At 50.2% G+C, this 11,074-nt stretch overlaps 1 protein-coding gene across 1 annotated transcript in view; it reads left to right on the top strand.

The window, feature by feature from the left end:
* Positions 1–613: 613 nt before the first annotated feature.
* LOC104623611 (hematopoietic lineage cell-specific protein-like) overlaps positions 614–11,074 on the top strand; it is a gene marked incomplete at its 5' end in the record, with an annotated part of 12,917 nt that continues 2,456 nt past the window's right edge. The window contains 8 exons of the mRNA XM_010290756.1: positions 614–743; positions 1,953–2,063; positions 2,606–2,660; positions 4,778–4,888; positions 5,402–5,512; positions 7,268–7,323; positions 10,140–10,209; positions 10,459–10,592. Of these exons, the coding sequence (XP_010289058.1) occupies positions 614–743; positions 1,953–2,063; positions 2,606–2,660; positions 4,778–4,888; positions 5,402–5,512; positions 7,268–7,323; positions 10,140–10,209; positions 10,459–10,592 (778 nt within the window). The remainder of the gene's footprint in view (positions 744–1,952; positions 2,064–2,605; positions 2,661–4,777; positions 4,889–5,401; positions 5,513–7,267; positions 7,324–10,139; positions 10,210–10,458; positions 10,593–11,074) is intronic.

The raw sequence follows: 11,074 nt of genomic DNA, 5'->3' as shown, positions 1-11,074 counted from the left end.
ACAGAGCGCCTTGGGGCTGCACTGCCACCCCCGCGGGCCTGCAGCCTGCCCGCCCGGGCTCTGCCGGCTGCATCCAGGCTCTTGGTTTGAGATACTGGTGTTGCACCAGAGGCAAAATTCACAGGCCGCCTGCGATGCTGCAAGTACCTTTCGAGTACCTCCAGACAACGCCTGTCCCTGTGGCAAAGACTTCCTGGCCTTCCCTGTCCAAAGCTGGCCCTATCCTGCAGCTCCCTTTTGGGACATCCCAGTACTGCCCTGCACAGTGTGGCTAGTGCAGCACACAGAAAAAAGAAAGCATGGTCTCCTCTTGAAGACACAGTGTAGCCCTGAATGGGGGCTGCAGGGTGGGGGTTGGATGCACCTGCTGAGCCTACCGCTCTGGATCCTTTGCCAGGTTCCAGGGTAGCGTCATCTCCTGCGACAGTGCAGTGGCTGCACATGTGTGGCTACCACACAGAGAGGCCCAGTGCGGGCACACAGTGGCAGCTGGCAGTGGGTTATGTCCTGCGCTGTGCTGGGCTTTGACTAGTACAGTGGCACAGAGATACTCCAGCTGGCTGCATGGGTCTGCACAATCCCACAGTGACTTGCCCTGACTCTGTTTCACCAGCATCCATGAGCTGAGGAGCAAGGTGTCAGAGGAACACGAGGTCATCAAGAAGAAGGAGCTGGAGACTGGTCCCAAGGCCTCCTATGGCTATGGGGGCAAATTTGGAACAGAGCGGGACCGAATGGATAAGGTAACAGTTGTAGAGACTTCCTTGGGTCTTTTTCTTGTAAAGAAAGAGCATCCCTGTTTTCTGATCTGACCCTGTAGGGAGAGCTGGCAGGGCTGCGCTGATTCACATATGCCTAGCTAGCCTGTAATCTGTCTCCAGGATCTGTTTGAATCCATTTGTATAACTTGTCTCTACCGCTTTCTTGCAACACTCCCCTTAGCTATGAAGAAGGACTTTCAGTGGCTTATTTCAAACCTGCTGCATAACAAATTAGGTGCCTCCCTACTTGTGCTTGGAGAACTATTGAATAAAAATTCCCTCCTCTCATTCACTGTTACTGACCTCTGTCATATCTCCCCAGGATGAAGCCCTCGTTCATATTCTCTGTTCTCACATCAGATCTGCTTTATGTTTTCTGGTAATCATTGTCACGCTTCTTCCTGTACCTTTCATCATTTAATACTTCTTTTTTTTCAGAAGTGAGATAAAATTGCAGTAGCATTCAATATATGGGGTCACTCTGGGTGTGCATGGTACCAGGATGGCAGGGTGAGAAACAGGCATTTCCAGGAGGCAAAAACAGAGCAGCCATACTCAGATCCTTCTGCCAGAGCAGAGTCACGATGTTTTTGTTGAGCAGCTCCTCAGCCTTCGTCCAGTCTTATCAGGATTTTGCAAGCATTCAGCCTCTGGCCCTTCTCCTGAGGAATGTGTGCAATTCCTGGCCACACCACCTCCCGCAGGGAGCAGTGGGACCCTGGCCTGGCCTGTTGGTAGGCATAAAAGGTGATCCCAGGCAGGTCTACTAAGCCTCACTCTGGGACACAGAAAATAGGGAGCAGGTGCCAGACCTGCTGCCTGTGGGTTTTCAGTTGTGCATGCCTATCTGCACTTTTCTCCTTGGTTTCCCCACGTGTTTATCCACCACTCCACTGGCATTTGGGATCAGCAGGTATTCAGCATCCCATGGTTTGCATGATGAGCTGGCAGTGGGACTGGTTGTGTGGGATGGCTGTCCTTGAAGCTGCACCACAAGTCCCAAAGCAGAGCTGATAATGGCAAAGGGCTGTGTGGAAGGCGTCGCCACCACCAGCACCATCAGTTTGGACCTGTCACCCTGTGGCTGCAAGCATCTTGGCAGTGGGTCAGAGCAACTGTGTGGTGCCTGTGTATCTGTCTACCCTGCCAGTCTGACCATGGGTGCTCATGTCATGCTGTCTCTCTTCTCAGTGCGCAGTGGGCCACGAGTACATTGCTGATGTTGGGAAGCACTCCTCACAGACGGATGCAGCCCAGGGCTTTGGGGGGAAGTATGGAGTCCAGCGGGACCGAGCTGACCAGGTGTGTTGGACAGGGCAGCTGAAATACATACTTGCGGCCTGTGCTCAGTGCTGCCCCTAAAACACTGTGCTACATTTAGGACTGTGGCTGCAGTTTTCAAAGTGCTGGTGGGTGCACGTCCAGGCATGCCATGCACCACAGTCTCCACAGAAGCATGCAGCTCACCTCCTGTGTGCAGGACAATGACTGATGACAAATTGCAGGGCACTTGTGGAGATTAACTCTCTGGTGTGCATTAATGTGCTTGCACTGTCCTGTCCAGGCAGCACTGAGTTTGTCTTGTGGGGCTGTGGTGTTTGGCATCTCCAAACCCCCAAGCTGTGCCAAGCACAGTAACTGGGCTGTTCCTGGACACACTGCCACAGGGACAGCAGCTGTGGTGTGAGAGGCTGAGGAGGCCTGTACCAGCCGAGGAGTGGCCAGGCGCCTGCATGTTGCAGCACAACACAGGGAGCAGGGTCCCAGCCTGGCCCCTGGAGGAGGGTGGGTGAGACCTGGCTTGGCCCTTAGGATGACTGACATTCTTCCCCTTCTTGTTCCAGTCAGCACTGGGCTTTGAATACAAGGGTGAGGTGGAGAAACACTCATCCCAGAAAGGCAAGTCCATGGGCACGTATGGCCCCTTGACACTTTGCCCAGCTTCTCTGCTGCTCCACATATCCTGTGCTGTCTGCTCTGGCACAGTCTCCTTTGTTACTGCCCTCCTGTCGTTTGTTTTAGATTTCTGTTCCCAGTCAGTCACCTTTGCAGCCCCATTCCCTGCTGTCCTGTCACCACTCTTCTGTTGTACATTCCACTTGCCTCTACGTTTTGCTTTGATGGAAACCATGTCATGGCTGAGCAGAAGATGACAACCCCACGTGCACCCCCACGGATGGCTGATGCTCCCTTCCCCCTAAAAGTCCTTCTGAGCAACTGCCCCAGAGGGAACCCAAGCACTGTAAGACATGAGAAGTGATTTCTGAAAAAGTGGGATATAAGAAAAGGCACAACAATGGATATGGAAACAAAAGCCTATACAGAACCCATACTTTTGCAGAATTCTGGAGATGATTCAACCAAACTTTGACATGTACATACAAGCAGCTATATTCATTAAGAACATTTCAAGAACTGAAACTAAAGCTATTTTAAATATTCTGCAGCCCAGGAAGATGAGAGGGCAAGCTCTGTTACTGTTTCAGATAAATGTGAGAAATACTGTATTACCAAGAAAAGAACAACTGAATCATGTTCATTTCAGAGGAGACTATAAAAGGAAGACAATGATCTGAAAGCAGTCTTGGTTGATCTTAAATTAATGAATCGCATGCAATTGTGCTACAGTAACATTTTCCTATATAAGACATTGTATACTAGATTGTAGACATAGAAATTCATCAGGCCTCTGTAAAACCACAGAAATCACTCAAGACAAAATGAAAATGTTAGAATTGGGTGAGGTGTTTGGATTGTTTTTCATAAAAATGTGTCCATACTGGAAACTCCAGCATCAGGGTAACAGTCATAAAATCTGTATTTGCTGAAAACAGCATCCTAAAAGGTCTATTTCATAATGGCATAATGGGCAAGTAATGGTTTAATCAAGGCAAATTTAACAAATTTCTAGGGCTTACAGATTCATCCTTAAGTGATTGAGCTTCTATGAAACAGAGACATTCTTGAATACAAAATGTTTTCATGCATATTTCTTTAGTCACAATCTTCATGGATTGATAAGGCTGAATTTGCTGGAGAAGCCCCAACTCATTCCTGTGAAATGCAGACCTGTAAGAATAGGGTCAGGGAACAAAGAGAGTGTGATTTACTGCTTCTGAAGGGTAGGATTTGGAATCAGAGCTGGCAGACCAGATCTCTGAAAGGAGAGTGTCTCTATACAGCCAGCGTCTAGGATAGAGGCTGAAATTTCTTAGGACATCAGCCAGTAATAATAAGGTAGTCCTTAAAGAATAATTGAACATAGCTGAAGGAGTTAATATGTTACTAGTTTAGAAGATGGAAAAAGGGGAGGTGTAAAGAAGACATGCTGTGCATCCTTATCACATGATAATTGAGCGTGCCAGAGGCAGTCTGGGGGTAGAGCTGGAGCATGTTCTTCAGAATTGTGGGTTTGAGCCTTTGCTGCAGCATCCAGAGTCAGTGGTTTCCTTGTAGATTCCATTTCCTTGAGATTCCATTATAGCAAATGTAAGCCATACAATAAAAGTTTGCCATGCTTCTGTACTTTCAAGGGCTCAATATACTTTTCACAGACCTTTTCAGAGACTGGCAGACCACGGCTTGAAATCCTTGCTCTGGAGATGCATGAGTGGGCGGATGCCCAGGCTGTCAGTGCCCAAGTCTTGCCTTGGCTTTGCGTCCTTGGGTGCTGGAACTCCCACTGCCTCCCCAGCTGCCCTTGGTGTGTCGCTTTTCTTCCTTGCCCTCTCAGCCTGCTGTGTCTCCTGCTCTCAGGAGACAGGCTGTCTCGCTGCCATGACCCATGCTTGCCCTGTGCACGCATTCCCATGGGCCCTCATCCTCAATGGCCCTCATGGTGCTCCTTGCCATCCACTCTGTCCCCTCCAAACCCCTTGCATTTTCTAGTGTTTTCCATCATCCCTGCTGCTCTTCCTCCTCCCTAGTGTGCCTCCTTAGTGCTGCTTCCCATCTTTACACCCTCCCCTCACCAGCCTCATGCTCGGAGCAGTATTTCACTCCATGCATCACCTCAGATTACTCCAAGGGCTTCGGTGGCCGTTACGGTGTGGAGAGGGACAAGGTGGACAAAGCGGCAGTGGGATTCGACTACAAGAGCCAGGCAGAGAAGCACAACTCTCAGAAGGGTGAGCTGGGGGAGCCCAATGTGGTAGGCATTGTCAGGACTGGCGCTTGAGACTATGCCCACTGGGGCTGTGGGGCACCATGCTTGGTTTCTGCAACCTGCTGCATGAATGGTGGAAAAGCTACGGGGAGCTGTTGGGTGCCCACTGTTTGCAGCAGGGGAACGGGGTAGGTGAGGAAAGTCATTGCACGGTGCATGACTGCTGGGAAAAGCTCAGGCTAAATGAAGAGGAGCAGCAGGTTACTATGGGCACAGAGATCTCCTGGGAAGCATGTCACCAAAGGAAGGGTACAGGGGAAGCCCAGGCAGGTGACATGTCCCAGAGAGGAGGGACGGCTGTTGCTGCAGCCACTAATGGGGAAATCTGGCCTTGGTCCATGTGTTTTTCTAAGTCCTGGATAGGGAAAAATATTGTCCCCGTGAGAACAGCCTGAGCTCACAGTGCTGCCACTTTTCTCTTTCTCTTCCTTGTCTGTTCTCTTTTATGCCATAATCTGGATCCCTGTGGCTGAAGACTATTCTGTGGGCTTTGGTGGGAAGTTTGGAGTCCAGAGGGATCGTCAGGACAAGAGTGCCCTTGGCTGGGACCATCAGGAGGAAGTACAACCCCATGCATCCCAAACAGGTAGGGCGATGCTGCTAGAGGTGGCAGCACAATTTATGTGGAGCACACACAGACCTAGAGATAGCGGTTCATACTTGACAGAGATCCAGCAGCTGAAAACTCAGTGTGTACAGCATGTTGTGGAGCAGCTGGGACACTGTGAACCCCCAAAGCACAAGGGTAAACTCTGCCAAAGTAGGTGCATGCTTGGATCAGTGAGCGAGGTTGAATGCAAGTCCCTGAATCAGCATTCCCAGACTATACTGTTCTTTCTCTGAGGTCCGTTCCTGATCATAAGCTCATTCAAAGGATGAGCACATGGCAATGAGGCAAAACAGGTTCCAGGAATGGCTTGACTGCTGTATGTTTAACTAAAGTGAACAAGGCCACATTGCACTCAAATGTCAGGACTGACTTCTCACCCCAGTGCCTTGGAAGCAGATTTGACAGCGTACAGCACTGAACACCTGTGCACTTCACTGAAAGAAATGAAGGATTAGTCTTAAAAGCTAGTGTCCAGACAGGGCCCCCCACAACATCCTTCTCTCTAAATTGGAGAGAGATGGATTTGATGGGTGGACTGTTGGGTGGATGAGGAATTGGTTGGATGTTGCATCCAAAGGGAACTGGTCAATGGCTCAATGTCCAGATGGAGATGGGCGATGAGCCGTAACGTCAGGGGTATGTACTGAGACCAGTACAGTTTAATATCTTTATCAATGACATAGTGGGATCGAGGGCACCCTCAGCAAGTTTGCAGGTGACACCAAGCTGAGTGGTACTGTTGACACACCTGAGGGACAGGATGCCATCCAGAGGGACCTGGACAAGCTCAAGGAATGGGCCTCTGTGAACCTCATGAGGTTCAACAAAGCCAAGTGCAGGGTCCTGCCCCTGGGTCGGGGCAACCCCCGGTATCAGCACAGGCTGGGGGATGAAGGGATGGAGAGCAGCCCTGCCGAGAAGGGCTTGGAGGTACTAGTGGATGAAAAGCTGGACATGAGCCGGCAATGTGCACTCATAGCCCAGAATGCCAACTGTATTCTGGGCTGCACCCAAAGCAGCGTGGCCAGCAGGTCGAGGGAGGGGATTCTGCCCCTCTGCTCCCTTCTGGGGAGACCCCCCTGCAGTCCTGCGTCCTGCTCTGGAGCCCTCAGCACAGCAAAGACATGAGGAGAGGGTCCAGAGGAGGCCACCAAAATGCTCCGAGGCTGGAACAGCTCTGCTGTGAGGCCAGGCTGGGAGAGCTGGGGGGGTTCAGCCTGGAGCAGAGAAGGCTCCAGGAAGACCTTATTGCAGCCTGCCAGGACTTAAAGAGGGCTTAGAAGAAAGATAAGGGCAGACTTTTTAGCAGGGCCTGTAGTGATAGGACAAGGGGTAATGGTTTTAAACTAAAAGAAGGCAGATTTCTACTAGATCTAAGGAAGAAATTTTTGACAATGAGGGTGGTGAAACACTGGCACAGGTTGCCCAGAGAGGTGGTAGATGCCCCATCCCTGGCAACATCCCAGGTCAGGTTGGACGGGGCTCTGAGCAACCTGGTCTAGTTGAAGATGTCCCTGCTCATTGCAGGGGGGTTGGACTAGATGACCTTTAAAGGTCCCTCCCAACCCAAAGATTCTATGATTCTATGAGTTTGCATGTATTATCTCTATTTAGTTCCATATGCGATAAGATGCAGACAAAGCTAACTCATTTTACTGGTAACAGCATACAGAAGTCAGAGGTGCACACAGAATATAAAATGTATAAAATAGCCTCATTTTTTCCATACAGACTATGTGAAGGGATTTGGAGGCCGTTATGGGGTCCAGAAGGACAGAGTAGATAAGGTAAGACTGCATGCTTCAGCCTGCAATTGCTTCCTGCTAATCACTGCTCTTTGCACTTCTGCAAGACAAAAGCCTTCCCAGATGGAGATGAAGTCCCACTGCTCAGTGCACAGCTATTGCAAGGGTGAGGGAACTGGCCCAGTGTAAATATCAGAGGGTGTGAGGAATGCAGCCTGGGGAGAGTATAAAGCAAGGAAGAAAAAGTTTTTTCTGTTGTCTTTGAATCATTGCTTTTGAATCATTCCACTCTTAGACTGAACAGTCTTACACCTGCTTTCTCTTGGGGCAGGATTTATTAGCAGAGCCAGTGAAGAGCTTTCTAAGGGCATCAGACTGTGCCCTCCTGGATATCTAGTACCATCTGAGATACTGGTAGTGTTCTGTCTGGCTGCTTGCCATCACTCCTACAGGCCCCTGTGTGTACCAGTACAGTCAGGATGAGCAGTGATAGCTCCTTGGAAGAGAGTGCAGCCTTGTGACAAGACTGAGAGGCCACAGGCTATTGCACCGTGCAGGAACTGTCTCTTCCACAGGAGAGGTGCTGGATCGGACTGAAGGCTCATCTGGTGTCATGTCGCCAGCACTGACTGACTGATAGGTGATGATCGTGCAGAGACCAGTATGCATACAGAGTGGTTCTTGCCTTGGACTACCTCCAGCAAGAAGGTGGTATCGCTGTGGCTGCCATTCCTCTAGCTGTTCTTACTCAAGGCATAAGGTTTGTTAGCAGCTGCCACACCCACATGTAAACAAGGCTTCCCAGAAGCTGGCTTGAATCTTTGGTCCCTCAAGTAGCCAACTTGCAGACATCCCTGGTCTCTCCAGTATCTGATGCAGATCTCTGGTGTCTGGCTCCTTATGCTCTTACACTACTCAGCAGCTGGTATGGCTTTGTGTATGAGTGACTGGCCCCATATCACACCCCCTTAACTGCTGGTGAAATCTGGCCATTCGTCATGGCGCTGTCTGTAACTCCATCAACTTCTCCGTTATTTGTTACTGTCTGCAGGTTTGTCTGTCCTGCCCAGGAGTTTCTTATGGTCTGTTCAGTTAGCTAAATCACAGGCCAGGGCCTAGTCATCTGCCTGCAAACCTTAACAAAACCCAGCAGGGTTGGCATTGGCAGGGATCAACCTTGCATGAGTCGTCCAGTTTGCTGGTTCAAGTTTTCTGTTTGCACTGAAACCAGGCAAAGGCTCATCTACAGTCAAAATGCAGACTCAGGCCCTTTAATTAACATTGTGCTTTGGCAGGCTACCCTGCCAGCTTGTTCAGGAAAGAGAGTCTTGCCAGTGGGTGATGATCTGTGTGAATGGGGATCATAGAACCATAAGATAGTTTGGGTTGGAAGGGACTTTTAAAGGTCATCTAGTCCAACCCCCCTGGCAGTGAGCAGGGACGTCTTCAACTAGAGCAGGGTGCTCAGAGCCCTGTCCAGCCTGACCTGGAATGTTGCCAAGGATGGGGCATCAGCCACCTCTCTGGGCAACCTGTGCCAGAGTTTCACCACCCTCATTGTCAAAAATTTCTTCCTTGGATCTAGTCTGAATCTGCCCTCTTTTAGTTTAAAACCATTACCCCTTGTCCTATTGCAACAGGCCCTGCATTTTGAGAATATCAAAGCATAAGCAAAGGTAGTAAAAATAAGGATATTTGGTACCTAGGTTCTTGATTGCCTGGTTTTCAGGCACTGGAGTAGTGCTGAACTGATTGCTCCAGAGTAGGTCATAATATACCACAAGGCAATCTTAACTCCCCTTTGATAAAGTTTTGAACACTAGGTGTAGGATTCAGCTCTCACTGAGAGAGCTAAGTTACTAAGTTACTAAGATGCGTAACTTTAAATGTTGTCATATAAACAACATGTCCACGTCTCTGCTGTGGTCTGTGTAGACCTGCTTCTGAGCCTGCAGTGCTGTTTCCCTGCTCAGGTGTGTTTTCGTTAAGGAGAGCAGAGCTGCTTTTTGGGCTCCACTGACTGTAGTAGGAACTCGCCCACCCAGTCCGTTGGTGACACCTGCAGGTAGAACCCTAAATGTAACTGTACTAGTCTGAAAGCTGGATCCTACCTGCAGTTTTCTTTTTGTATGAAATAGTTTTCTCATGAAAGTAGATAAACATGCTCTATCTCACTTCCTTTTTGCTGCAGACACCCCATTGACGCTATTACCAGTTTAGCCATCTCTTCACACCTCATAAAGCCAGCAGTATCTCAGATGTTCACACACGTTTTCACTTCAATGTTTTCCAGCCTATGCTACTGTATACACATACTGCAGGCAACGACCTACTGAAGGGACACATGTTTTTCACGGTTAGGCAGCTGCAGCTGTGAATCCAATAGGGAAGTGCTTCCATGCCTCGTACCACTGGGAGTGCAGGGGATGGGTGCATTGAGTCCCTGGACCTCAGGAAGTGGTAGGCTGCCAGGCATCCACTCAGCTCTTTGTCGTTTTACCAGTGAGCGCTTCTGCCTTGAATGCCCAGCCTTGCTGTCCCATGCAGCAGTCATCTTGCCACTGTGCAGCCTCCTCTGCTAGGCTCCACGTAACCTTTTCAGCCCTCAGAGCACCACCCCTCTAAGAAGAACAGCCCTTGCCTTTGGCTGGAGGACAGCAGGCATTCCCACAGTGCAGAGGGGCATCAGGAGAGCAGGGCTGCAGCCAGCAGCCTCCACAGAGCTGTGGCAGTTGTACAGATGAGGACGGACACAGCTGGGAGCAAAGCTTGCAGTCATCAGTAGCCAAACCCAGCAGGGGATCTCAGCACTGGGCCTTGCCTAACAAGCTGAACACTTCATTCACTTCCTCTTGCAGAGTGCTGCTGGCTTTAATGAGATGGCAGCTCCCACCTCCTTGTATGAGAAAACAAGACCACTGGAGGCAGGTGAGGCAACTGAGTACCAGCCCTGGGCTTGGTGGGAAGCTGTGAGCCTCATGGTCTCTCTGTGGCAGCACACTGGCAGGCATGTGCTGTGGTGGGATGTGGATTTAACCTGTGTTGAGGGGCAGGTGGAGAAGGTGGCTGAACTGCAAGTTTCTCTGCAAGAGGCAGAGGTCTGGGTTTCTGCTGGATGCTTGGGGTGGTGGAAGGGAGACATTGGGCAGGCTTGATCAGCTGTCTTCTCCACAGGAGCTTCCATTGGCACCAGCAGCCTGCGGTCACGATTTGAAAACATGGCTAAGTCAGCAGAGGAGAAGAGCAGAAGGCAGGCAGAGGAGGACCGGGCAAGGTGGCAGGCTCAGGAGTGCCAGGTGTCTCAGTGGAAGGTGGGTCATAGCCATCTTGCCATGTCCACCAAGGCCGGCGGAGCAGACTTTTCCTCAGGGCCAATGCAGCTCCATGTCCTTCTACCTGATCTCTTTACAGTAACCTCTTGCCTGAACTGCTTCCCTGCAACTGCCATTGAAGTTCACAGCTGTCACTGGATTTTCCCTTTTGGCATACAGATCAGGACATGTCTGCACCCAGCCATGACCCCATGTGCTTTGTCCTAGGCTCCTTCTTGCCTCTAGTGCCTGGCAAACAGTGCAATCACACGTCCCCAGCATCACCATCCCAGCAGTCTGCATTTGGGATTTTCCAAACTGGAGATTGCACCCAACCCCTCACGTTTACAAGACCTCCTTCTGCATTGTCAACGTGCAGATCAGGTTTCACCAGTAAAGCACTCCCTGATACATTCTCTTCTTGAGGCTACTTTCTGCAGTCCCCAGAGTCATTACAGGTCTGCTAGCGTCCAGTCCCTAAG

This window comes from Phaethon lepturus, unplaced genomic scaffold (genome assembly GCF_000687285.1).
Source record: "Phaethon lepturus isolate BGI_N335 unplaced genomic scaffold, ASM68728v1 scaffold8127, whole genome shotgun sequence".
NCBI classification, from domain to species: domain Eukaryota; kingdom Metazoa; phylum Chordata; class Aves; order Phaethontiformes; family Phaethontidae; genus Phaethon; species Phaethon lepturus.
The sequence above is the reverse complement of the archived record's forward strand: the minus strand, read 5'-3'. Positions and strand labels throughout refer to the sequence as shown.